Source organism: Microtus pennsylvanicus, chromosome 6 (genome assembly GCF_037038515.1).
Source record: "Microtus pennsylvanicus isolate mMicPen1 chromosome 6, mMicPen1.hap1, whole genome shotgun sequence".
NCBI classification, from domain to species: domain Eukaryota; kingdom Metazoa; phylum Chordata; class Mammalia; order Rodentia; family Cricetidae; genus Microtus; species Microtus pennsylvanicus.
The window spans coordinates 618,225-644,454 of NC_134584.1; the positions used below are offsets into that span (position 1 = coordinate 618,225).

The 26,230-nt window shown below is 56.3% G+C and overlaps 2 protein-coding genes and 1 long non-coding RNA gene across 9 annotated transcripts; 1 reads left to right on the forward strand and 2 right to left on the reverse strand.

Moving 5' to 3' along the window:
• Positions 1 to 257: 257 nt before the first annotated feature.
• Tle6 (TLE family member 6, subcortical maternal complex member) lies at positions 258 to 10,368 on the forward strand. Of its 2 annotated transcripts, XM_075975309.1 has the most exons (18): positions 269 to 354; positions 587 to 615; positions 844 to 923; positions 1,966 to 2,027; positions 2,370 to 2,415; positions 2,792 to 2,833; positions 4,708 to 4,773; positions 4,858 to 5,110; positions 5,214 to 5,230; positions 5,388 to 5,469; positions 5,560 to 5,639; positions 5,717 to 5,754; positions 6,371 to 6,629; positions 6,717 to 6,964; positions 8,192 to 8,333; positions 9,084 to 9,237; positions 9,919 to 9,995; positions 10,080 to 10,368. In XM_075975309.1, exons 3-18 carry the CDS (start codon positions 879 to 881, stop codon positions 10,182 to 10,184), a joined length of 1,716 nt encoding a protein of 571 aa, XP_075831424.1. In that variant the 5' UTR covers positions 269 to 354; positions 587 to 615; positions 844 to 878; the 3' UTR covers positions 10,185 to 10,368. The 2 variants fall into 2 exon arrangements, with proteins under 2 accessions (XP_075831423.1, XP_075831424.1); XM_075975308.1 differs by lacking the exon at positions 587 to 615 and having other exon boundaries at positions 258 to 354.
• LOC142851556 (uncharacterized) lies at positions 2,650 to 6,259 on the reverse strand. The gene is made up of 3 exons (XR_012910841.1): positions 5,665 to 6,259; positions 3,020 to 3,066; positions 2,650 to 2,906 (listed from the first exon to the last, which is right to left on the reverse strand). It is a non-coding gene; the product is annotated as an uncharacterized LOC142851556 (long non-coding RNA).
• A 128-nt stretch (positions 10,369 to 10,496) lies between the features above and the next one.
• Positions 10,497 to 26,066, reverse strand: Tle2 (TLE family member 2, transcriptional corepressor). Of its 6 annotated transcripts, none has more exons than XM_075975301.1 (21): positions 25,946 to 26,066; positions 25,569 to 25,682; positions 25,353 to 25,450; positions 24,925 to 24,988; positions 24,580 to 24,624; positions 22,608 to 22,670; positions 20,148 to 20,222; positions 19,861 to 20,044; positions 19,667 to 19,686; positions 18,830 to 18,940; positions 17,875 to 17,919; positions 17,421 to 17,570; positions 15,443 to 15,581; positions 14,756 to 14,916; positions 13,952 to 14,022; positions 13,573 to 13,822; positions 13,187 to 13,434; positions 12,963 to 13,110; positions 12,273 to 12,423; positions 11,805 to 11,881; positions 10,497 to 10,712 (listed from the first exon to the last, which is right to left on the reverse strand). In XM_075975301.1, the coding sequence occupies exons 2-21, from the start codon at positions 25,590 to 25,592 to the stop codon at positions 10,587 to 10,589; spliced, it is 2,250 nt and encodes a 749-aa protein (XP_075831416.1). In that variant the 5' UTR covers positions 25,593 to 25,682; positions 25,946 to 26,066; the 3' UTR covers positions 10,497 to 10,586. The 6 variants fall into 6 exon arrangements, with proteins under 6 accessions (XP_075831416.1, XP_075831420.1, XP_075831422.1 ...); XM_075975305.1 differs by lacking the exon at positions 10,497 to 10,712 and adding an exon at positions 10,810 to 11,035 and having other exon boundaries at positions 20,181 to 20,222; XM_075975307.1 differs by lacking the exon at positions 10,497 to 10,712 and adding an exon at positions 10,810 to 11,035 and having other exon boundaries at positions 14,792 to 14,916; positions 19,861 to 20,041.
• Between the last annotated feature and the right edge of the window lie 164 nt (positions 26,067 to 26,230).

Here is a 26,230-nt window from a genome sequence, read left to right on the forward strand (position 1 = left end):
GACAGCCGGGCCACAGGCTGAACAATGAGCAGCTGGGATCGCGGGCCACGTGGGCTGGCGGCCTCCTGATTGGCCAGCACCTGCTGAGGCGGCCCGTGCAGCCCCGAGCCCACGTGCACCAGTGGCCTGAGCCCTGAGGCTTCTCTCTGTGTGGGTGCAGGTGGGAGCGTGGCTTGGGGCGGGGCCGAGCGGGGCGGGGTCGGAGGGGTCAAATGGCCGGGGGCCCAGCAGGAGGGGCTTCCTCCTGGCCTGAACTTGGCTGACCTCTGTGGCTTCCTCTGGGGTCCTAGGGGCCTCCCCGTCCTCTGAGGTGGTGCGTGGGGGTAGCCCGCTTCCTGCAGGCAGTTTGCGCGGGTGAGGGAGGAGAGGAAGCTGGAGGGGCGTTGACCCGCACAAAACTGACTTCAGCGGGGAGTTTGCCCATGTTGAGTGATGGGAGAATGAACCAAATGTCGTTTCTCTTGTCTCCTAAGTTCTTTTTTAAAAAATGTTTTCCGTCTGTGCCTGAGTGTTTGTATATATATGTACCCCACGTGCATGCTTTATTAATACGCCTGGTAAACTTACTCGTCCCTCAAAACCCTAGGCGACTCACCACATCCATGACTGCTCCCGGTACGCTTTCCTTGGTATCCGAAGGGATGAGCCCCCCTCCCCCATGCTTACCTGGGGGCGGTGGTTCTGGAACCGTAGCCCCTGCAGTAAAGACGGGGCTTTGGGGATGCAGAGGGCATGGGGATGAGGGAGGAGGCTTCCTCCGCAGCTGGGTCCTGACCCTGGGGAGACTACAGAGATGGTCGGTGGTCGGCTTTTCCGTCTAAACCCGAACCTGCCCCTCTGCAGGACTCGCCAGATTTGTTACTTCCACAATCTTCTAGATGACTTCCTACAGCCAGAACAATGGCACTGCTGGTGGAATTTTGGTGAGAGGTGGTGAGGGGCCGCGGGGTGGGGTTGCTTGGGTTTTGGAGACCGAGTCTCACGGTGCCAGCCTGGCCTGGAACCCGTCAACTCTCGCAGACCTAGCTAGGAAAACAGCCCCGCACAGTGTCTGCACCTGTGACCCCGCTGCGCAGATGAAAATGAGCGGTGAAGCCCGGGCCTGCTTTCCCAATGTCAATCACCTGGACTTCCCCTGGTCCAGAAAGCAGGGGTGGGCCTGCCTACTGGGGCCCAGGTCAAGCTGGAGCCCCGCCTAGCATCCCCAGTGAGGGGCTGGGAGCGTGGTCAGGGTGGAGCCCCGCCTAGAATCCCCCTGTGTAGGGCTGGGGGTGTGATCACGGTGGAGCCCCGCCTAGAATCCCCCTGTGAAGGGCTGGAGGTGTGGTCAGGGTGGAGCCCCGCCTAGAATCCCCCCAGTGAGAGGCTGGGAGCGTGCATGGTCAGGGTGCAGTCCTGCCTAGCATGCTGGTCCTTTGTTCACTTAACACTATTGTGTGATTAAAGTTGGTGCGCTCCTTTAATCCCAGCAGTCAGGAGGCAGAGGCAGGCGGATCTCTGAGTTGGAGGCCCGCCCAGTCAGGACTATATAGTGAGACCCTGTCTGGAAAAACACACAGAAAATAGGCTGATATTCCCTGCTCCCTCTCCTCCCTCCGCCCTTCTCTAACAGTCAAGGCAGTGTTAGGCACAGGTCCGCCCTGAGTTGACGCCAGCATGTGGGTTGTGACCCCCTTGAGATCATATTGGATGTCTTGTGTATCAGCTATTTACATTGTGACCCCTAACAGTAGCAAGGGAAGAATTCTGTGGGTGATGGTCGCCGCAGCATGAGCATCCGCCGTCTTAAAGGGTCCCTGAGAACCAGGGTCTAGATCTAGAAGGCTCTACCATTTCCCCTTTATGGCTGGCCCTGTACCCCGAGAGTTCAGGGCTTCAAGAAGCTGGACCTGACTGGCATCTCAGGGGCTGTCTGGGAGCTGGGAGTGCTGCAGACTTTATGGTTCTGGCCTTTCACCTTTCCAGCCTTCCAGCTTGTCCGAAAGGTACTCCTCCATCATCAAACAGATGCCAGAGGAACTGGACAGGTGAGGGTTTCCCTGGGGGGAGGGGGCGCATCCTCAGGGTGGGGCGGCCAGAAGCGAAGGCTGATGTCTAGTGAAGTGTTCTTCGGGTTTGTTTTCAAGCTGGGATGTTGATTTTGTAGCGGTGTGCAAAAGGATGGCGAGTTCCAGGTCTGCCTGGGTCACCCAGCCACCAAATCCTGTCCCCAGATAAGCAGTGGCAGATGCGTGCTTTTAATGTGCACACTCCCTGCGCCAGATAGAAGGGTTTGGGTGGCACCCTCCTGTGGTCCTCCCGGGGTTCTGCCCTAGGGCAGGTCGGGGTCTGTTTCTAGAAGGATGCTCAACTGCTTTCCCCACCATCAGTGTTCTCTCTGAGATGATGATCCAGCTAGACAACATCTCCATCTTGGTAAGCTCCCCCAGCATCACTTGAGAGGCAGTAGCTGTCCCGGGGGTGTGGGCAGCAAGGAGGAGGCCTGTGTGTGCACTCGAGAGAGGGGAGGTTGGCAGAGGAGCAGGCAGGGCCTGGAAGGCTGCAAGAGAGAGTTGGACTTGATTTCCCATTGAAAAGGATGTAGTAATATTTTATTTAAAAGCAGAGTTAAACACCTGGTGACTGGCCCAGACCAGTCATCCCAGCCCAGGGAGGTGGAGGCAGGCGGGAGGATCAAGGCCAGGCTGGGCTCCATGGGCCTCTGTTGTCTCAAGAGTAAAGGAACGGGATCATAGAGGTGAAGGGATTTTCTCAGGGACACAGACCCACTCCTCATCTACTGTGTTTTCAGGTAAACAGAATCAATCAGTCCTTCCAGGAGCATCACAAGCAGGTGAACTGGAGCTGGGGACCAGAGCAGGGGTGGCGGGGTGGAGGTGGAGAGCTGGAGCCTGGTGATCAGTGTCCTGGGAGGGGAGGGGTGGAGAGAGGATTCCAGGGTCTTTGACTCCAGGGAGGTGAGAGCCACCCAAGGTTGCAGACAGGTAGGGGGGAGTTGATTCAGAGTGCTTATACCTACCTAGCTGTGGCTCATCTTCTGCCCGGGTCCCAGGTGCCCTGAAGTTCCTGGGTCAGGGTTGCACAGGGTTCCCATGCATGAGCTGGAGACAGGCCTTCGGAGGGGCTCCCAGCTCCTCCCATCCCACCCTCCCCTACCCCGGCCGCCCCAGCCAAGGCACGTGCGCCCTCATCCGCCTCCCCTCCTGCCACCTGGCCTCTTTCTCAAGGGCACTGGCAGGAACGAAGCGCTGCCCAGGGCCAGATGTCACTGGTGGGCAGCCAGAGCCAGGACTGCAGCTCAGTGGGGGTGGGGATAGGGCAGTGGCGGGGGTGGGGGGGTGGGGGGGCAGAAAGCCACCAGAACATGGTTGTTCATTCAAGGCTCTCAGCAGTCTCAGCAGTCACCATTCGCCAGGCCGGCAGAGGTGCCAGGGAGACAACAAGGACCGGAGACTAAAGGGGGATGGTGGATGGGCGCCAAAAGCTCCAGGCAGGGTCTACCGCTCAGGGTGCTTAGGAAGGTGCACTGGGAGGGGGGACATTGTCCAGGCACGAGGAGGGACGGCCCTCTGCAAAGGCTAGAGGCAGTGGTCCGTCCCGTCGTCTCCCCCCCCCACCACCACCTACCGCCCCCCCCCCCCCGCGTGGGGGCAACGGGAGGAGGGGGAGGCAAGAGTGACAGGGCGTGCAGGGCTTATGGGGGCTGCAGGGAGTTCCGGGCCTTGACCCCGCCCATTGGGCCGTAGGAGCCCTGGAAGGCAGTCGTTGGTAGAGCAAGGGGACTGATCTAGCATCAGGTGCAAGAATGCAGGGTTAGTGGGGGGCTGGGCTGTAGTCATTGAGGGAATGATTGGCAGGTACATAGGGCCAGTCACTGCCTGTATCTTGTGATATCCCGGGCAGCTCCCTGCAGCTCCTGGTTTCCCCAGTTCCCTTGCTTTTAACCGCCCCGCCCCCCAGCCTCACACCGGGAACACAAGCCCCCTCCCCCAGGAGCAGCAGGGGGAGCGGCAGCTCTCCCTCCACGTACTCTGAGCACCAGGCACACTAAAGTGCCAGTAAATTGCGCGTTAATGAGCCGGGGGCGGGCGGGGGGGGGGGTTGGATCGGGAGGGCTCCCCTGGGTTTTGTGCAGCCCCTAGGCTGGCGCTGTCCTGGAATCCATCATCCCCTCCCAGGGAGGCAGCTCCCTGGGTCTGCAGCCTCCATCCAGAGGGCTCCTCCTCCTGGGGGGGGGGTGGTCCACAAAAGCTCAAAGAGGAAGGAGCAAGACTGCTGAAAAATTAGCTCCTGGCTGCTGTTTTGAGTCTCTGGACCTCAGTTTCCCCACATGCAAAATAATACAAAGGCCTTTGATTTATGCTGGGGAAGGGCTCGGCGAGTTGGGGAGGGGGGGGGGGCTTGTACCTCAACGGCTGCATCCCAAGCCCTATTTGTGGTCTTAACTGCTCTTTTAGTTGAAGTTTGTTTGGAGACAGGATCTCAAACTCAGTATGTAGCTAAGGATGATCCTGAACTCCTGATCCTCCTGCCTCAACCTTGGGAGGTGGGCAGGTGGACACTACCATGCTTGGGTGTGTGTAAGGTGGTTTATCCCGCAGTGCAGAGCTTGCCTCTGTGTATAGAGAGGTTGCCAAGTGCCCAGCATTACCACACTCCTTCCCCACGTTAGTGCCTGCAGTAAGGTTCAACCCTAACTTATTCTAGGTGGAAAACTTCTTCCAGCTGGTGGGGATCTTCAGCAAGTCCCCCCGCATCCTGGAGATGATCAAGGTGAGTATGTGCCCTGGAGCTGAAGGGGACAGACACTGGTTGGCCAAGTCCTGTGTCTCACGAGGTCACATGGGCTCTGTCCAGGCTGTTCAGACTTCGACTGAGAAAAAAGCCAAGCAGGGCCCAGAGACCACGGCCCCCCAGGACCCCGAGGAACTCAAGGCCACCCCGGAGCCTCAGCTGTTCACCAGACGTCAGTGCCTCTCCAAGACTGAGGAGGAGCAGCAGGACCCACAGCCTGTGTGGGACAAGGAACCCACGTTCTGGAGCGATACCCTGACCCAGGAACTCTGGAAACTTTTCAGGGAAAACCCGGAGAACCAGCAGGCACAGGAGGGTGAGGGCCCCTCACTCACGGGTTGGGGGGAGTGCTTTGGGTGTCCAGGCAAACCTCATTGCTCTCCATCTCTCTTCCTCCTCACCGGTTGTCATGGCGATAGAGGAGCTGCTGGGACTGGTGAGTACCCTTGGCTGGAAACCCCAACACACATCTGCCCTACAACGCCCCTCCCACTTCATCCCTGCACTCTGCTGGGTGCAGCCCTGGACCCCCAGGCATTTGCTGGGTTCCCCTGGGTCATGTGTCCCCTAGCTGACCCAGTTCTGTCTCCCAGGAAAACAAAGACTCCTGCCTGCCTGACTCAGAACGAGAACCCGAGTCTGAGCCCAAGCCCAGAGGCAGCCTGAGTGACTTCTGTAGGAAGGCGGGGCCTGGGGCGTGGAGGGGCCTGGGGCGTGGAGGGGCTGAGGTTGCTGGGTCCCCCTAAATTCTGCTGTCTCATACAGCCCCAAGCCTGAGTGAGGCTTCCTTGGGTCTGCTTGGCATTTCCCAGAAAGACATCAGCCAGCTCCAATGTGAGACCCAGGTGAGCAGGGGACCCTGATGCAGACCTGGCGGGTGAGTCACAATCCAGCAGGGTCAGCTTCTTTCTTTGCACCACAGGAATCTTCTGGAAGTGCTGCTCCATTTCTGAAGCCCCTGTGAGTAGGGGGAGAGCAAGACTACTTTTACCCTGCCCCTCCATTCCCCATCCCTGCTCCTCTGTTCCCCCACCCCTGTCCTAACTGGTGGTGGAAGGGGAGGGGAGAGGGGCCAGCGAGAGGGCTCAGCAGGGAAAGGGGCTTGCTGTTGACAAGCCTGGAACTGAGTTTGATCCCTGGACCCAATGACTAAAAGTGAAAACTGACTCCCACAAGTTATCCTGACCACACACACACACAAATTAATAAGTAAAACAATAATTTTTAAAGCGTTGGAGAATGAATCTCTCACTTAAAACTCAACACAGATTCTCCCAATCCTGTAGTCTGGAGAAAACTACTTGGAAAAGGGAATGTGATAATTAGGGCCATAAGAGGGTGCATGAAAGTTTAGTCTAATTGGGCAAAACACTTTAGATAGAGTGGGGAAGCAGATGTAGCTATGTCAAGAATTGAAAACTGTCTCCTTGCACTCAAGACGGGCCAGCCTTGGCTAAGTAGGGAATTCAAGGCCAGCCTGGACTAAGCAAGAACCTGCCTTGAAAATCTCATACCCTGTACGCCCCCCACCCACCCATTCCCGTCCCCTCCCCGTCTCCCCTCCTCCTGTCCCCAGGTCCTGGGACTCTGAGAACTTAGAGCCCAGCTGGGAGAGACCAGGTACATCACTCTGGCAATCGAAGAGGTCCACTGTCCCCCAGGCCCTGCAGAAGGTGCGAGTGTTGAGACACGGGGAACTCCTGTTGGCGATGGCCGTGAGCTGCTTCACAAGGCAGGTCTTCACCTGTAGCCGGAGTGGCATCAAGGTGTGGAGTCTAACGAACCAGGTGGCAGAGGACCGATTTCCCGAGAGCCACTTGCAGTGTGGCATCCAGGTGTGCGGGGCAGGGAAGGTGCCTGGGGCAGGGTCTGGAAGCCACCAGCGTGGATGGACCCTCACTCATGGGGCCCGTGCTCTGCAGACCAGCGAGGCGTACCTGCGCACCTGCCTGCTGTCCTCTAATAGTAGGACCCTGTTCGCCGGAGGACACAGCCTGCCATGCGTGAGCGTGTGGGACCTGGCAGCCCCGTTTCTGTACGAGAAGTGCCAGCTGCCCTGCAAGGGCCTGTCCTGCCAGGTGCTAGCCAGCACAGAGGAGAACATTACCTTCGCAGGCTTCACAGATGGCAGGGTCAGAATGTGGGACCTACGGAGTCAGGGAGTAGTCAGGTGCGGACCCAGGGACTACATACCCTGAGCCTCTTCCTAGCCTAACCCCCCTCCACCAGAGTGAGCCACACCCCCAGCCCCTCACTGGGGATTCTAGGCAGGGCTCCACCCTGACCACGCCCAAATCCCTCACGGGGGGATTCTAGGCGGGGCTCCATCCTGACCACGCCCCCTGTCGTTCACGGGGGGGATTCTGGGCGAGGCTCACACCTTGACCACGCCTCCAGCCCCCTTACTAGAGAATTTTACCTTTCGTTTAGGATAACTTGCAGATAGCCCAGGTTAGCCTCAAGCAGAGGATAGCCTTGAACTCCTGATCTTCCTGCCTCCACCTCCCAAGTGCTGTGTGTGCCTGGCTTATTCATTGTATTACTTGTGGATGGGGCCTAGCAGGGGCTTACAACAACCCACAGGATCCTTCTCCTTCCATCGAGTGGGTTCCTGAAAATGGACCTCAGGTCACCTTTCCCGCTGACCACTTGGGAGCCATCTGGCAACACTTTTACGTTTACTCATTTATCTGATACAAGGTCTCTGTGTAGACCGAGCTAGCCTGGCCTCCCAAGTGCTGAGATGACGGGTGCCGTTGTCAAGCCCTGTGCAGTTCATGAGGTTAGACCATGTGAAGCTTGCAAGGCTGATACTGAGCTCACTCTGTAGCCCAGGATAGCTCTAACTTGCAATCCTCCTACCTTAGCCTCCTGAGTAGCTGGGATGACAGTTTTGCGTTTTGCATCACTGTGGCCGGCTTTGGTCTCCCCACTTCTTTTCTTTTTTTTTTTTCTTTTTTTTTTTTTTTTTTTTTTTTGGTTTTTCGAGACAGGGTTTCTCTGTGGTTTTGGAGCCTGTCCTGGAACTAGCTCTTGTAGACCAGGCTGGTCTCGAACTCACAGAGATCCGCCTGCCTCTGCCTCCCGAGTGCTGGGATTAAAGGCGTGCGCCACCACCGCCCCCGGCTTCCCCACTTCTTTCTAAGGCGGGTTCTCACTATATACCCAGGCTGGTCTAGAACTCATGACAGTCCTCCTGCCTCAGCCTCCTCAGTGCTGGAATTATAGATGGGGGCCAGCACACTTAATGTTGGTTTGGAACATTAGGTGCAGGACTTTGGGATGACATCACTGTCCCCTTCTTGCCAAAGGTAGAAGGCTGCCTTCATGACCTGTGGGATCTCAGGAACATGGACCCCAAAGCTAGGCTCACTCCCTTTGCTGTCTCTCTGGCTAGGGACCTCGAAGGCCCTGTCAATGCAGCCAAGAGCCTGGTGGTCAAAGATGACAATGTCTGGATAGGAGGTCTGGATGCCTGTCTACGATGCTGGGACCTGCGGATGGTCAAGGTGTCGCTGGAGTACACATTCCAATCCCAGGTGCACAGACCCCACTGGGGCTGGACGGGCATGGGCCCTGGAGGTAGAGGACAAGGTGGACTCAGCATGGGGAGCTGGGACATTCCAGATCAGCTCGTGATTCTGGCAAGACATATAGGGGTCAGCCAGGCAGTGGTGACGCCCGCCTTTAGTCCCAGCACTCAGGAGGCAGAGGCAGGCGGATCTCTGCATTCGGGGCCAGCCTTGTCTACAGAGCCAGTTCCAAGACAGCCAGGGCTACGCAGAGAGAAACCCTGTCTCAAAAAAAAATTGTCCTAATGGACATGGTGGCACAAACTTTTATCCCAGTACTCAGGGCAAGAGGGTGAAAAGTATGAGTCTATCCTGGGCTACATAGGGAGACCTTATCTCAGGAAGGGGGGTAGGTCAGGCTCAGTGGGTACAGTGCTTTCTTAGGGTGTTGGGTCCTATCTCCAGCATTGTACCCAACACCCCAGCACTGGGGAGATGGAGCCTGGAAGATCAGAAGTTCAAGGTCATCCTCAGGTACATGGGGGGGGGGGGAGGAAGGCTAGCCTAGGCTACAGAGGGAGACCTTGTCTCAATAAATTCAAAAAGAAAGAGAAACAGATTCTTTGCTGTCCTATTTTAGCCCCTTTCCCATCTCAGATTAGCAAAGGGGAGGCCCAGGGACTGTGACAGGAATCACCCGGGGTGGCAAGTTAGAGGGGCCCTTGCCACCTGCTGGGCTGGGGTCTGACCTCGGCGACTCTGCCCTGTTCATCCCAGATCATGAGCCTGTCGCACAGTCCACAGGAAAACTGGCTGCTGCTGGGCCTGGCCAATGGCCAGCACTGTCTGTATGACAGCAAGAGGAGGAGCGAGGTGCTCCCTGTGGGCACCAAGGACAAGACCATCTTAGGCCTCAAGTTCTCCCCAAACGGTAAGGAGTCCAAGGACAAGCGCACACCACAGCACTGACTTTCCAAAAGCCTCCACTGTTTGCTCAGTGCCCGATCAGCGCTTTTTTTTTTTTTTTTTTGGTTTTCGAGACAGGGTTTCTCTGTGGCTTTGGAGCCTGTCCTGGAACTAGCTCTGTAGACCAGGCTGGTCTCGAACTCACAGAGATCCGCCTGCCTCTGCCTCCCGAGTGCTGGGATTAAAGGCGTGCGCCACCACCGCCCGGCACCCGATCAGCGCTTTGACACCCATCACACTGACAGGGTCTCTGTGTAGCCCTGGCTGCCCAGAAACTCACTCTGTAGACCAGGCTAGCCTGGAACTCACAGAGATCTGCCAGCCTCTGCCTTCCAAGTGCTGGGATTAGAGTCATTCTCCCCCAACACCTTCTATTGACATAAACCACCCTCAGGAATCAGTTCAGGGTCATCTCTGGCTACGTGGTGAGTCTGAGGCTAGCCCTGGCTATGAAAGACTCTTGTTAAAAACACCAAAAGCAAACACAACAAAAGGCGGAATAAGAAAACATTTTTTCTGCTGTTTTGTTCTTTTGAGGCTCATCATCTCAAACTCTTGAATCCTCCTGCCTCAGCCTCCTGAGTTGAGAGGGTGAGTAGGTGGGGTCTTGTGTAACCAACCTCGCTGTCTCTCCACCTCCTCCCAGGCCAGTGGTGGGTGAGCGTGGGGATGGACGACCTGGTCACCATCCACAGCATGCCTTCAGGAAAGAAAGTCTTCCAGGTACTCCCGTGCAGGGTGGGACCCTGGGGAGACGGGCTGGGCTCCGCTGGGTCCCATGGGCTCATCCAGCCTGCTGTCACACAGGTCCCTGAGGCTACCGCTGTCACATGTTGTGACGTGACAGCCAATAGCAAGCTGATTGTCACGGGTTCCGGGTACTGCGCCTCGGTGTACCAGATCAAGTACTGACGGCTTCGACTCCTGACTCTCCCAGCTGCACAGTGGTGGGTGAGAGTCCTAAGGATGCACCTGACCCTCATCACACATAGTAAAGCAATTGAGAAGGCAGAGTGGTCTGTTCTGTCCTCAGAAGAGACATCGTCCTCTTTTGGTTTTTCGAGACAAGGTTTCTTTGTATCTTTGGAGCCTGTCCTGGAACTCACTTTGTAACCCAGGCTGGCCTCGAACTCACAGAGATCTGTCTGCCTTTGCCTCTTGAGAGACCAGGAGGATCTCTGAGTTTGAGGGCAGCCTGGTCTACAGAGTGAGTTCCAGGACAGCCAGGGCTATAGAGGGGCCAGATCCTGCTGGGAAGATCACTTAGTGGGTAAAGTGCTTGCCAGGCAAGTCTGAGGACCTGAGTTCAAATCCCTAGATTTGCATGTATTTTTTAAAAGAAAAAGTACAATGGCACACCTGTGATCCCAGCTGTAGGTGTGGAGACAGGAGGATCCTGGAGCCAGATGACCTGCCTGCCGTGTTAGTGAGGTCAAGATCCTGTTTGAAAACCAGGGTACAAAAAAAAAAAAAACCAATAGGGGCTGACACCCAACTGGTCCTGGCCTCGCACGCTTGACACACACACAAAAGGAAAGTGAGTTGATAAATAGTTATATTTCCCCAGTGCCTCCAGCCCCACCCAGCCAGGAGGGAGGGAGCTGTCTGCGTGGCCATCCTTGGGCAGGTGACCTGGAGGTGTAGACAGACGGGGCTCAGTACACCACCTCATACACAGTGGCCTTCTTGTCCCCTGAGCCTGTCACAATGTATTTATTATTCCTGGAGATGTCGCAGCTCAACACGGAGGAAGACTCTTTGGACTGGGACAGAGAAAGAGGTGAAGGCCAGCCTGACCACCACAGTGCACAAGCAGGAAGCCTGGTGCTTGGGGACAGTCAAGGCTGATGGGTGTGGCCAAGCCTGACCGGCTATGGTACCCGACTTAAGGCTGACACGGAAGCACACTTACCACCCCATTACCTGCCCTTCCTCCTAGTCTCACTCTACATGATAGGCTGGCCTCAAACCAGCCATGCCCCTGTCCCACCCATGTGCTGGGTACAAGGGGTACAGTGGTATCCCCGACATGTGAAGGATTGATAGGAAGGGGTCCCAACAGCACTAACTCAAGAGAACAATACTAAGGATTTTGGAGGTGGTTGGGGAGGATGGGAAATCTGGAAGACATCTATGCCATGTCAGAAAGAGCTTCAAGAGATTTAGTGGAAGGTGCAGTTGGAGCCTGGGGCTGACTGGGGAGAGTGCTTAACCAGCACACAGGGAGCCCTGGCTCCATCCCACCCTCAGGTGACTGAGCAGGACCGTGAGGCCCTTTTCCAAATCTCACTTCATCTAATGAAGTAATGAAACCGCAACAGTGAAGGCTGCACTGCTGCGGGGGGCAGGGGTGGAAAGCCTCCGCACACTTCAGGAATATCACTCAGCCATGAACCGAGCCCCGCTGACACTTGCCACAGACTGGGCCCCGGGGACATTCTGCTCAGCACAGAACCCAGTGTGGGGCTCCTTAAAGGGAACGTCAGGGACACAAGAGTGTAGAGGCAGCCATCGGCTGGGGAGGATGGGTACCTGGAAAATGCTGGCCCCATAGGGTGTCCTCCAGGCGTTGAGCAAGTTGTCCTTGCCTGTGCTAACAAACCAGCGTCCTGGGGAGGGAAAAGAGACTGGTAGTTACAGAGACGGGACCTCCCAGGGCAGGGCTCGGTGCCTGAGCCCCCCTGCCACTCTACAGTGTCAACAAGAAAAGAGAGCTGCCAGTCAAACTCCATCCCTCCCACCCCCACACTGGCTACCCAGACTCTCCTGGAACTGGCTCTGTAGCCCAGGCTGCCTCTGCCTCCGAATGCTGGGATTAAAGGCGTGTGCCACCTCATCTGGTCCATCCTTTTGTGACATGTGTATCTGGGCATTTACCTAAACCCACTTTGACCTCAATAAGTGGCTGGGTGGACAGGCCTGGGTAAATCGTTCTAACTTGGGCCGATTTGGGGTGGCCCACGCTCCCTCTATTGTCCCGTGGGGTCTCCCAGGCTGTACCACAGGAAGCGAACTTGAGCGACAGCACGCAGCTCTCATGCAGGCGTAGCTGGTACTTCTCAGGTTTGCGCACGTGCAGGACCTCCACATGGCTGCTCTCCATCCCCACGGCCAGCCAGTCCTGGTTGGGACAGTGGCCCAGCGAGAAAATCTAGGGCAAGAGACAGCACTGGGACTAGGGGTGCCCCACGTCTCCCATGGGGACAAAAATGTAGCCGGCGATGGGTGTCACATTTTAGCGCTAATCTGAGGCACAGGCGCGCTGAACTGTGGGATTCTGGGTCAGTCTGTGCCTTGGTATTTTGGATTTTTGAGACCTGGTCTCACTATGCAGCTTTGGCCGTCCTGGAATTCACTCTGTAGACCAGGCTGAACTCACAGACATCCACCTGCCTCTGTCTCCCAGTGCTGGGATTAAAGACATGTACCAGACACCTTGTATTTGAGGCAGGGTCCCTCACTGAACCGGGAGCTCACCTATTCAACTAATCTAACCCTTCAGCCAGTCCCGGGGATCCCTCTGTCTCCACGTGCCCCAGGTTGCAGGCAGGTACCCCGGCTTTTTGTGTGCATTATAAGGATTTGAACTCAAGCCCTCATACTAACTAGGCAAACGCTTTACCCACAGAGTCCTATCCTGGCCTGGGCCTGGGAAGGGCACCGTGGGGGAGGCCGGGATGGCAGGTGCACCTGGGAGCTGAAGTCGTGCTGCTGAAGCTGGCGGCCCTCCCGCAGGTCCCAGCAGCGCACTGTATTATCCAGGCCCCCAGTCCACAGCCGGGTCCCATAGTCCGATATGTCTATGCAGCTGGCCCCGTCCGTGTGGCCCTGGAATTGCCTGTGGGTGGAGGGCAGGCATCCACATCTACATCCCCCTGTGCCTCCCCCACCCTACCCCAGGCCGCCCTGCGTACCTGACCATGGCCTGGTTCTGTAGGTCCCAGACCACGATGTTGCCATCGCTGCAGCAGGAGAAGCAGACTTTGGCGTCGGGGCTGACAGCCAGTGCATAGCAGGCAGGGGCGGAAGAGGTCAGCTCTGCCTTAATTCGTGGTGTGGGTGCTGCCAGGTCCCAGATGGACAGGGTGCTGGCTTCGCCGCCCACTATCAGGCTCTGCCCATCTGGCAGCAGCTTGCAGGAGCGGATGTAGTTGTCGCGGTTCTGCCGCAGTGAGAAGCAAGCCAGAGCAGAGTTGGGGCCACCCAAGTATCCACAGACCTACCCTATAGACCACGCCCATCCCTACAGGCCCCGCCTAGTCCTTCAAACCCCGCCCAGCTCCGCAGGCCCCGCCCTCACCAGGCAATCCAGCTGAGCCACGGGTGTCTTGCTGCCCGGCTGGCCCACGTCCCACACCTTCACGCAACCTTTGCCGCCCGTGTACACGTGCTGTGTGGAGCCGCTGATCGTGACAGCACACACTACCTCACCATGGGCCAGTGTGTGTAGCTGCCGAGCATGGCGAGGGATGCCCGTGCCCACCAGAGCATCCGATGGAAAGGGCACCGGCTGCATCTGGCCATCCGCAGACACGTGGAAGGAGTAGGCCCTGCAGAGGCCGCAGATGCGGGTGGGCGGACCACCCCGCCCACCCCACCCCAGCACAGGTGTTCCCAGGAAGATGGGGACCCGTGCCTCACACACACCCTGGTGACAGCACAGCCCACATGCTACTCACGGCTTCGCCCCAGGGATGCCAGGCAAGGAGATGGACGAGCCTCGGAGATGCGGGTGTGACTCAAATGCCATCTGCCAGAGGCCAGAGACGTGACCCAAGGCAGGGCGTCCAGCACCCCTCACCCGAGTCCCATCCCATGCCTGTCTGTCCCTCAGACAGGAAGCAGAAAGACTTGCAAGCTTGCTACTGGACTTTTAAAATAACCTCCTGGACCAGGTTTTTTAATCCAGCCGCATTCCTTCTGATTTTGCCCACAGCAGCACATGCTAACATGGGTAAGGTTCGGATCATCTTCCCACACACATACTGGACCAAGCCTCCAGTTTCTCCTTTATTTCTTTATTTCTTTTTGTTATTATTATTTTCTCTTTTTTGTTTCTTTTTTATTTGTTTTTAGTTTTTGCTTTTTTCAAGAAAGGGTTTCTCTGTAGTTGTGGCTGCCTGGAACTCACTCTGTAGACTGTAGACCAGGCTGGCCTCAAACTCAGAGATCTGTCTGCCTCTGCCTTCCCAGTACTGGAATTAAAGGCGTCCGCCACCACACTCCCACCCCCATTCATTTTTGAGACAGAGACTCATATGGTATGGGCTAGTCTCAAAGTCCTCATCTTCCTGCTCTCCGGGCTAGGGTGACAGACAGGCACCACACGTCCAGTTTAAGTCGTCCTGGGAACGGCGCCCAGTGTTAGTCCCTCCTTTTTACTAATTCTGTTCTTTGGATGAAGTAGGTTTCTCCACACACCCCCCGCAAAGGCCTCCCCAGATCTGTTGACCATCCTAGCGGTCTGTAGCCCGAGGACTCACCAGGGGTGAGCGTCCATACACGACAGAGCTGCTGACCTGGGGGGACAGGTGGAGGCTGACGTAGGAGCTGGGCATGGAGAGGTCCCCGTTGAGGGTGCTGTGGGAGCCCAGGCTGAAGGACGAGGTGAAGGGGCTGGACAGGGTCAGGGGACTCCTCAGGGCTGAGTGAGAAGGGCCAGGATACATATTCAGACACCCAAGTCCCATTTTTCCTGTCTTTCAGCTGATGAACTCCCACATCCTCCAAACACCCAGACTCGGTAAGAGGAGGACAGGAGGTTCAGAAAGGTCACGCAACTAGCCTGAGGTCACGCAGCCGGTGAAGGCCCAGACTTCTCTCACAATCAATAAGCTGGGGGTCACTTTGTTTCCCTGAACTTCAGTTTCCTAGGCTGAGAAGTGGCCAAAACAAGAAGACTGAGGCCCAGGGAGAGGCGGCACCTGGCTGGGGGTAAATCTGGGGTCCGATCCACCAGTCTCTCACCCTTCCTTCACTTTTTCTTTTTCTTTTTTCAGACAGGGTCTTACTATGTAGACCAGACTGGCCTTGAACTCACAGAGATCCACATGCTTCTGCCTCCTGAGTGCTGAGATTAAAGGCTTGCACCACCACTGCCAACTCTCTCATCCTTTCTACTTTGGGGAGTCCCTCTGGATCAAAGGTACACCAGGCAGGAGGGGACTTACCAATGCTGTCTGTGGATGGTGCTGGTTGAGCCACCAGCTGACAGAGGTGACCGGCAGAGCTGGGTCCCGGGGTGGATGCGTCCTGGGGTGGAGAGGGACCACACGACCTAGAGGCAGGAGGGCCTGTGGAGAGATCATTCTGTGGAGAAAAAAGGGGCACTAGTCACTGCAAGGGCCACTCTAGGGTCGACGTAGGGGAGCATGTGGCAGCCGACTGGTCTCTCAGGCACTCAGTGGGCACAGAGCCAAAAGCCGGGAAGACCTAGGTCCACGGTGCAAACACAACCTCGGGAGTGTGGGTATAAACTGGGTCCACAGAAGAGGCGGGAACTCTTTGGTACAGCAATGTGCCATCCAGAGACAGAGACAAAGTCGGAGGCCACTGAGCTGGCAAGATGTCTCAGCAGGTAAAGATGGCTGTGGCCAAGCCTGACAATCTGTGTTCAACCCCTAAAACCCACGTAGTGGGAAAGAACTGACTCCCCAGAGTTGACCTCTGACCTTCATGTGTGCAATATGGCACACACACAGACATGGGTCTTTCTTTTAATGTTCACTGGGCAGTGGTGGTGCACGCCATTAACCCCAGCACTTGGGAGAGAGAGGCAGGTGGATCTCTGTGAGTTCAAGGCCAGCCTGGTCTACAGAGTGAGTTCCAGGACAGCCAGGGCTACACAGAGAAAACCTGGCTTGAGGAAATCAAAAAAGAAAAAGGTTCTAATTTAGAGGCTGAGCAAGGTGCAATGGTGCACACCTTTAATCCCGGCACTCCAGAGCAGAGGCAGGGGATCCCCAGGCCAGCCTGGAGTACATAGTGAGATCATGTCTCAATAAACAAAGAAACTGACAGGCTCCTAGGACAGTGGTCCCTTTGGCTCCAGAGGTCCTCAGCCCCTGGTGTCCTGAGAGCCAGGCCTCTGCTTTCTATAGGCATGTTTTGCCAGACAGGGTTCGGGAGCTGAGGCTAGCCATGAGCTAACATCCTACAGAGGAAAATGCCTTTGGACTCTGGATCCTCTGGTGACCTGGAAGACTGTGGGGCACCCTTGGGGTGTCTCCAGCTAGACCTGCCCCTACTGCCAAGGTCTCCCTAGGTGGGGAGGGGATTAGATAACACTGGAGCCCACAATGACTGCTGGTTGCCATGGCAACCTTCGGGGGGGCTAGAAACAGATCTTCTCTTACCCTGGATGAAGTGGAGGGCAGAGGGTTTGGGGAAGACCCGGGAGGGACCCCGGACTTTCAGGGACATCTGACATCTGGGGTGGGGGAGGGGAGGTCTCTGCCAGGACCCAGTGCTGTGGTGGGGGAGTGGGGAATGGGGGAGTGGGGGGTAATTCCCACCATTGCAGGAAGTGAGTGACCCAACTAGGTCCTATTTCTTTGCCCAGTTTGGTTATCAAGTTGCTTTTAAAATGTTTCCTGAGACTCAGCAGAATCTTCTGTGGGGAACCCAAAGAATCAAGGAAAAAGGTCAGGTGTGGTGAGTCATCTGTCTCCCCAGTACTGAAGAGGTAGAGGCAGGAGGATCATGAGTTCAATGCCATCCTAGACTATATGAAGAGTTGGTGGGGGCTGGAGAGATGGCTCAGAGGTTAAGAACATTGCCTGCTCTACCAAAGGTCCTGAGTTCAATTCCCAGCAACCACGTGGTAGCTCACAACCATCTGTAATGGGGTCTGGTGCCCTCTTCTGGCCTGCAGGCATAGACACAGACAGAATATTGTATACATAATAAATAAATAAATATTAAAAAAAAGAGTTGGTGAGCCAAGAAATAATGTCTCAGAAACAAAACAAAACAAAAAACCAACCATCAAAACCAAACAAACAAAAATAAATAAAGAAAGAAGCAAACAAAAAACAAATGAGAAAATCTCGACTGCCCTAGCCTGGCTGATCTGCTCTTTGCACTCTGTCTGTTTCCAGGCCACCCCGGGATGACGAAAAGGAGTTTCACGCACACCCCCTTCCATACCAGGGCTACGTCTTTGCTTATGGGGAGTGGTGAGCCCAAACTGGAGGCCAAGGAGGCTGGGCTGTCCGCGAGGTCCCTGCGGGCAGGGATGCAGACGGGTGCCTTTCCACAGGGGGTGGTTGCAGGGCTGGGTGGCTCTGAGGGTTGGTCCTGAATTCAAGAACATTGAGAGGGGAATGGGTAAAGAGGAAAAGACACCCACAGCAGCCATGCAGCCCCGCCCTCCACAGCAGCAAGGAGAAGGGCTGGGCCTCACTTCTGGGGAGCCTGAAATCCAGGAAATGAATGGCACACCTCCACTGTGGGCCTCAGGGTCCCCACCTGCGCTGTAACAGGCTTTCGAGACCTCCAAACCGTCTGCCCATGTGTCCCCTGTCTGACCTCGCCAGAGACAGGCAGGAATTCCCTCCCTCCCGTCCCCGTCCCCCTTCCTTGCCCAGCCCCAAGATCTCACCTCATCCACCACCAAGTTATAGTCACTCTTGTCTTCATCACTTTCCTGGGGGGGGGACAGACACACAACAGGGGACACACAGGCCGTCATGCCCCTGCCTCCACACCACGCCTGACCCACCACCTCCCCTACGCCTAGTCTTGCTGCCTTCAGGGAGCCTTGACCATGCTCGCCCAGGGAGACCCTTTGACCTTGGTACCTCTGCACCATAACCTCTCCGGCTCCCACGGCCCTCTGGAGGGACACCAAGCTCCAACTTCATTCCCAGATGCTGAAAAAGCCTTTCCTGACCCAGAGAGCAGGACAGATCACATTTGGATACACAGGGAGGAGCCAAGGGTGCAATCTGAACCGAATTCTACAGAACCACTGTCTCTGGCTTCCCTCCCAAGCGCACTAGCCCCTGAGCTGCTGATGGTGATGCTTAGGGTGTCCTAGAAGCCCTCTGTCCCTAAATCACTCCCCCAGTGCCTCACTGGGGATTCTAGGCGGTGCTCCACTCTTGATCACGCCCCCATTTCCTCACAGGGGGATCCTAGGCCGGGCTCCACTCTTGACCACGCCCCCAGCCCCTCACTGGGGATTCTAGGCGGGGCTCCACCCTGACCACGCCCCAGACCCTCACTGGGGGACTCTAGGCGGGGGCTCCACCATGACCACGCCCCCAGACCCTCACTGGGGGACTCTAGGCAGTGCTCTACCTCTGAGCAATACCCGCAGTTCAGCTCATGGCGGAAATATATCAAAACAGCTGCTTGTCTCATTGGCTACAGGCACTTAGCAGTGAAGCCTGGTAGGACAGTGTCTTTTGATTGGCAGGTGCTCCGCAAGCAATGGGAGGCTACAGAAGGCTGTAGAGTGAGCATCATGGACACGGTTCCCAAGGCTCTGCTCAGGGGCAAGTCTGGGTCCATCTCTTTTCACTCCAGTTTCTGCTTATCTCTCTAGAACTCACATAAGGCCCTGACAGATCCTTATCTTCTGCTCTCTGCTGCTTCCCATTGCCACCTCGGCTGCTAGAATTCTCCTCTTCCACCAGACTCTCAGGGGGTGAAGGGGAAGCACTCTGCAGGGAGACAGGAAGAGGTAAAGGCGGCTTGAGATGGTTCTCAGACTACATTCTTGTCCAGCCAGTACTGAGTGCCCCTCACTGGGGAATTGTGGGCGGGGCTTCACCCTGACCACGCCCCTAACCCCTCACTGAGAATTCTAGGCGGAGCTCCACCCTGACCACGCCCCAGCCCCTCATTGGGGGATTCTAGGCGGGGCTCCACACCTGACCACACCCCCAGGCCCTCACTGAGGGATTCTAGGTGTGGACTCTACCCTACCTCAGCATCAGTGCTAAATTCTCTGGATCTGTACAGATGGGGAAACTGAGTCCCACGAAAACGCATTACAGTGGGACTTATAACCCACCAAACACTCATAGCTAACCCCTTGAGAATGGGGGATGCAAACCTTCCCACAAACCCTGTGCCAAGCAAGGGACCCCAGCCCGTTTTTCTGAGGCACACCCATTACAGCAGAACTTGAGAGACTGAGGCAGGGATTGTCATGAGTTCAGAGCAGTGTAGGCTATAAAGCAAGACCATGCCTCAAATTAAATAAACCAGAGCTGGCTTGGTGGTGTACAATTCTATCTCCAGAAACCAAGAGTCAGAGGCAGGAGGATCTCTGTGAGCTCGGGGTCAGCTGGAAGTATACAGTGAGACCCTGGGCTCCCGCCGCCCCAACACACCGTACCCTCCCCCCCCCCCACAGCCGCCACCGCCAGCCCAGGTGAACTCACCCCGCTTGCCGCTCTGTCCACTGGACGGACGCCGAGAGAAAACACACAGAATTAGGGATTGGACCCGGTGGTACATGAAACAGTTCCGTCCCAGCTCAGAACCTTCCAGGAGAACCTCATGGCTGCAACCCCTACTATCGGTTACCCTCCCCGTCCGGTCCCTGCCAGTATCAGCCAGGGCCACCCCCACTCACCTCTGGACCCCTCGGCGTCCACACCCACGCGTTCTTCCTTGGCTGCAGCTGCCAACTGGGCCTGTGCAGCCAGCGCCCCGGACAGGGCCAGCAGCCCTGAAGCCCCGGTGCCCACCAAGCCAGCTGGGCGTGGGGTGAGAGGTGCAGGGGCGGCGTGGGACAGCGGCTGGAGCTGATTCTGCTGCTGAAGGGGGAGAGGATGGCCAGGGGGGGCAGGGTGTGGGGACAGGGGTGTGCGGAGGGGGAATGAGGGGGTGTCCCTGAGGCGGTGGGCTTGGGAGACTCACCCCCAGGAGGCTGTTCAGTTCCCCCACGGTCACCTGCTTGGCTCGGTCCACAGCCTGGAGAACCTGCTGCTGGTGCTGCGGGTTGAGGGGACGCTGAGCGGGCTGCCGTGGGCCTTGGCCCAGGCTGTCTCTCTCTCTGTCTCTCTGTCTGTCGCTCTATGCTTCTATCTTTGTCTCTGTCTGTCTCTCTGTGTATGTCTCAGCCTGTGTCTCTTTGTCTCTGTCTGTCTCTCTGCACATGAGGGGAAGAGGTGGGTATTGGCTGTCTTCCATCTCACAGCCCAGGGTCCCCTCCATACCTGGCACTGGCTGCCGTGCCTGGTGTTGGGGATTTGAACTCAGGTTTCCATGCTTGTGCGGCGAGCTCTTTACTCGCCGAGCCACCTTCCTGGCCCCTTCTCTGGCTATTTTCAGTCTCATGACAAATTTAGTCAGGTCTCAAACTCCCAGCAATCCTCCTGCCTCGACCTCCTAAGTGCTGAGATGGCGGGAGTCATCCTGGCTTCCTTCCTTTGCATTACAAAACAAAACAAAACAAAACAAAACAGGAATGCACCTTAGCTAATGTTCAGAGTTGGGCCGGGCGGACTGGACCAGTACCCTAACGGTAGAGAACTGTACGAATAAGCACCCAGGCACACAACACCTGCTGCCAAGCACCCACCCCAGAGTGGGCAGCTCAGGCTGGTCCTGCATTTCAGCAGCAGCCCTGCCCTGCATGTTCATCCCCAACACTGCAGCATTAAATATGGAGAAATTCAATAAATTTGAGCACTCATGGTTGGCGACCCCACACGGGACACGGGGTGGAACCCAGCCCCCGGCCTTACTGTGAGGAGATCGTCACCCACCCTCAGGAAAGGGGCAGCAGGTCCCACAGAGGAAAGGGGGATGCTGCATGGGGTACCCCGGGTGTTCACCTGTTCTCATGTCTCTGGAGGAACATCTCCAGACAGAAGTAGCAAAGGCCAATCCAAGGCCCTGTGGTCAGCGGGAGCGAGGAATCGCTCACACAGGACACAGAGCTTTCTGATAGTTCCATGAGCTGTTCACACACGTCCGCCCTGACTCTGTTTTCAACATCACTGTACTAAAAACACCTAACAAAATTTACTACTCTGAACCCTTCCAAGTGCACAGCTCAGCGGCATGAAGCTCATTCTTGCTTCTGTGTGGCCTTCCGGCCATTTGTCTCCGGAACTTGCCAACTCCCCAGTTTGAAGTGGTGTCCCAGGTCTCTCCCCAGGCCCCACTCCCTGGCCCTGCATCTACTAACTTGAGAGTGGGAACCTGCGGTGTATCCTGTGTGTGGTTCATCTCACCAAGCATCGTCTGTACAATTAGCCCCATGATTGCTCACCTAACCCTCAGGATACCCTAAGCAGGAGGCTGCTGCAGGAAGCCCTTCAGCCGGTAGCCTTTAAGTTACCTGGCCACGTAACATGGGCGTGGCCTCTTATACTATAAATGCCAATGTCAAGCACACACTCCCTCTCTCTTCTGGCTCCTGTTTCCCCATTCGTGCAGAGGACTGTGATCTGTGAGTCCACCCCTAAATAAATAACCCTTTATTAAACTCAATTCTGAGCTAGTGTGGGATTTCTTTTTAGCATCCTTCCTCAGGAGGTAAGCACAGAGAGGCACGTATCCTGCCAAAGGTCACACAGTGCAGGTCTGTGAGTAGTGAGGTACAGGTGCACCCCTAGCTAACCATCCAGAGAAGAGAGCCAGGGTTAGAAAAATGGCTCGGTCAGTAAAGGGCTTGTCAAGCAACCAAGAGGGCCTGAGTTCAATTCTCCAAGAACCCTGTGAAAATCCAGGCATGTAGTGTGTGCCTGTAATTCCAGCACAGTGGAGACAGGAAGACCCTGGGGCTCACTGACTCAACAGCAACCCCTACTCAGCAGATTTCCAGGCCAGTCAGAGTCCCTGTCTGTTGGGGATGGGGGTTCATCACATGAAGATGACTGGGGCCAAGCCCTAAGACCTTAGCTCAATCCTTGAAAACCCCAAGGTGTAAGGAGAGGACCCACTCCCGCAAGCTGGCCTCTGACTTCCACATGTGTGTCATGGCCCATGCATCCCTTTCCAAAAATAAATATCGGGTTGGCCCAGTGGTTAACAGCACGAGCTGCTCCTACAGAGGACCGGGGTTCAGTTCCCAGCACCCATTGGCCGTTCACAACCTTCTATGACTTCATCTCCAGGGGACTCTGCAGTACTGCATACACATGATGCCCAGACATATAAAATTAACTAAATATATAAAATTGTAATAAAAGCAAATGAAGGTGAATGACGCCTTGGGAAGGACACCAAGACTGATCCCATGCATACGCATGCAGAAACGTAAGGAGCAGGAAGTCCCTAATCCACACCTTCAATCGTGTGGCCTCCATTTCTCCAGGGCCAGGCACACCCACCCTGTCCCTTCCCCACCCTCTGCACAGGCTCACTCACCTCCTGTGTGAGGAACGGGACCATCTGGGCACAGATTGCACTGAGCCGCTTCACGATCTCAGCCTAGTGACAAGATGAATGAGATTGGAGGGGACGACCATCTCCACCACCCATGGTCCTGAGCATTTGGGAAGCTGTCTGACAGGGGAGTCATGGCCTTCTGCTCCCCCTTCCTCCACCCTCGTGAAGCGCTTGGAGATATGGAATTTAGATGGATAGGTTCCCAGGCACTGTGGTGACTATCTGAGCTAGGGTATCCCAACGACACAGAGAAGCTGTGTGAAGGGTGGGGTGCCCAGCTGGCATGTTCCAGGTCTCCTCCTCAAGTCTTTGGGGTGTTCTATGGTTGCCTCTGATCCCCCACCAGGGACCAGGTGATCAGCACTAGACCAACAGAAGAAACCAGTAACATATGCAGATCGGCCCTCCAAACCCTCCCACTCCTAGTCCACTCCACGTCTAACTGCAGGGAGCCCAGTGTGGGGCTCTGCCGTGAAATCTTAGGTCAAGAGGCTATGACTCCATTCATCTGGAGGTCTCTGAGCCCTCAGAACCCTCAAGACCACTGGCCACTCTGGGGAACCAGCATTGGCTATCCACCTCTGGGATTAATTTCCACAATGAAAATCCCGTCCTAAAACCCCAACACCACTCGCTAGAGCCTGAGGAACTCATGGGGTCAAATCTTACAACCTAGAGCCCTGCCTCAGCACTTTGAGCCCTGAGAACCTTCAGGGCTAGTCCAGAACCTTCAGGGCTAGCTCAGAACCTTCAGGGCTAGTCCAGAACCTTCAGGGCTAGCTAGAACCTTCAGGGCTAGTCCAGAACCTTCAGGGCTAGCTAGAACCTTCAGGGCTAGCTAGAACCTTCAGGGCTAGCTCAGAACCTTCAGGGCTAGCTCAGAACCTTTAGGGCTAGCTCAGAACCTTCTGGGCTAGCTCAGAACCTTCTGGGCTAGCTCAGAACCTTCAGGGCTAGCTCAGAACCTTCAGGGCTAGCTAGAACCTTCAGGGCTAGCTCAGAACCTTCAGGGCTAGCTAGAACCTTCAGGGCTAGCTCAGAACCTTCAGGGCTAGCTCAGAACCTTCAGGGCTAGCTCAGAACCTTCAGGGCTAGCTCAGAACCTTCAGGGCTAGCTCAGAACCTTCAGGGCTAGCTCAGAACCTTCAGGGCTAGCTCAGAACCTTCAGGGCTAGCTCAGAACCTTCAGGGCTAGCTCAGAATCTTCAGGGCTAGCACAGAATCTTCAGAGTTAGCTCAGAACTTTGAACTCTACCTCAGAACCCTGAGGGCCATCTCAGAACCTAGACCCACATTCAGAATCCTAGATAGGAAGAGTCTCAGGACCTCACAGCCTAGGAGTCCATCTCTTCAGAGACAGACACAAAGCCCTTTGGTCTGTCTCTGAAGCACAAGACCAGGCTGAGCCCAGCAGCAGGCTGAGCACCTAGAGAAACAGCCATTCCAGCCCTCCAGGCCACTCTCATTAGGGTCACAAACAGAACACCAACAGACTCCAGGGATCCATCACAGGCTCACAAGGTCCATCACAGGCTCACAGGCTCCTGGGATCCATCACAGATTCCCAGGGTCCATCACAGCCTCCTGGGATCCATCAAAGGTTCCCAGGGTCCACCACAGGTTCCCAGGGTCCACCACAGGCTCCTGGGGGTCTATCATGCAATTGCAGAAATTTGGCTCTGCAGTGGAGTCCCTGCTGGAAGGAAAGTTGCCTCCAAGACTTCCTTGGCCTACAGCCCAGGCCCTCCTCCATGGGGACACTCCATTCCTCTGCTGTTCCTGCTCAAGCCACTGTCTCTAGATGCTGAGAATACTTTTTGTTACAAGATTAAGATCTCTTCCCCTGGCCTTGGGACAGCCCTCTGAGGCCTCCAGAGAAGTTCAAAGATGACCTCTGCCCCACAGAAGTGCTCTGCCCCTTCCCACAGACCCCTGTCCCCCGAATGGTCACCTGTTTATGCATCTCAATGTTGAGGCCGTAGGACATCTCGTAGTACTGCAAAGAAGACAGCATGGCCAGTGTGGACAATCGGCCCCACCCGGGGGACACAGTCTTAACCCAGCCTCGGGGGTGGGAGTGTCAGGGCAGAACATGGAAACCCTGAACCTCATGGGGACCCAGACAGGGAACCCAGAAGGCAGGTCACAATTGGGCTCAGACAGAAGAGACAAGCAGGCAGTCCCCAAGAGAGGGGACGGGAGGTACCCATAGAAATAGCGCCTGATACCCCAGACCCCAGGCTGTCTTCTTTAGGGAGAACACGAGGGTGGGTGCAGCAAGGGCGGGGACCCCTACCATCACGTAATGCCTTTGCATCTCTGTCTTCTCGCTGGCCAGCTTTTCACACTCCAGCTTGAGGCTGGCAGGAAGATTGGACAAAAAAGCGGGGTTGCCTCGCCACACCCCATGTGGGTCAGTTTTCACAGTGACAGGTAGGGGCTGCCTGCCCCTCGCCCCCCTCCCGCCACGTCTTTAGAAACTGCCCCGGTCCAGACCTACCCTCCTGGATGAGATCAAACCCTTCCTCAGGGAAGGCTTTCCCAGAACCCACACACCGCACCTTGGGAGCACCACTTCCACCAGGAAGCCCTCCTGTAGACCCAGTGAGCCCCGCCCCTTGTCCTACAGACCACGCCCCCTTCATAAGCCCTCGTCTTCTCCACCCTCCCGCTGCCGGGAGGGTGGGGGGCTCCCAGTGCCCAGAGCTGTCTGCGCCCCCTCACCTGTGATATTGAGCTTGGAGAAACTGGAATTCCTCTTTGATTCGGTCACAGATTTCCAGGACTGAGAACTTAAAAGGCTGGCCGGACTGCAATGGAGTCTGAGGGGGACAGAGAGTAAGGACACGGGGTGGGGGGTGAGTTCCGGGGAACCAGGAGGCAGGGATCCCTTCCTCGTTCTCCCCTCCTGTAGCCCGAAATGAGGGTCTTGGTACTCACCGGGTGCCTTCCCTGCGGGTACATCCTGCTGATGAACGGGTGGGAGAAGGAGCCCCCCAGCTTCGTGGAGGCTTGGGGATGTGGCAAGAGGAAAGCTGGGGTGCAAAGGTGGAGCTGGGAAGAGAAATTTAGGGTGCAAAGCTGAGGTTAGGAGTAGAATGTGGGATGCGAGGTGGAGCTGAGGGTAGAATGTGGGGTGTGGGGCGGAGCAGGGGGGCAGTGTTTGGGGTGCTAAGCTAGAGCTGAAATGCGGCGGGACTGAGGCTGGAGAAGCTGGGAGAGAAGCCGGAGCTGGGGGAGGGATTTTCACGCAAAGAAAGAGCAGCCAGGGAGAGCCTGCCGGAGGCAGGGGATCCGGACCCTGCGCTGCGCCCCACCTCCCGCCAGCGCGCCCCGGTCGTCCAGCCCGAGGGCAGCTGCAGCCAACGCCGCAGGTCGGTGGCCGCCCGGGGTCGGCGCTGGTGGCCAGCGGCCGCTGTGGCTGCGGAGCCGCCTCCCTCCGCGGGACTCGGCTGGGAGCCGCGGGCGGGACCCGCCTTAAGGTAGCACCGGTCTGCTTCCTTGGCTCCCAGACCAGCTGGGGAAACTGAGGCTTGAGTTATAGCCTAGTGTTCCCACCCCACCCCCACGCGAAAGGAAAAAAATAAGAATAAAGGAGAAAA

Coding starts and splice junctions, on each gene's coding strand:
- Tle6 (XM_075975308.1), top strand. CDS start 879: ATGACTTCCTACAGCCAGAACAATGGCACTGCTGGTGGAATTTTG. Junction 924..1,965: donor GCACTGCTGGTGGAATTTTG/GTGAGAGGTGGT, acceptor TCACCTTTCCAG/CCTTCCAGCTTGTCCGAAAG. Junction 2,028..2,369: donor ATGCCAGAGGAACTGGACAG/GTGAGGGTTTCC, acceptor CCCCACCATCAG/TGTTCTCTCTGAGATGATGA.
- Tle2 (XM_075975301.1), bottom strand. CDS start 25,592: ATGTACCCGCAGGGAAGGCACCCG. Junction 24,625..24,924: donor TGCAAAGGCATTACGTGATG/GTAGGGGTCCCC, acceptor TCTTCTTTGCAG/TACTACGAGATGTCCTACGG. Junction 17,571..17,874: donor ATAACTTGGTGGTGGATGAG/GTGAGATCTTGG, acceptor TCTTGAATTCAG/GACCAACCCTCAGAGCCACC.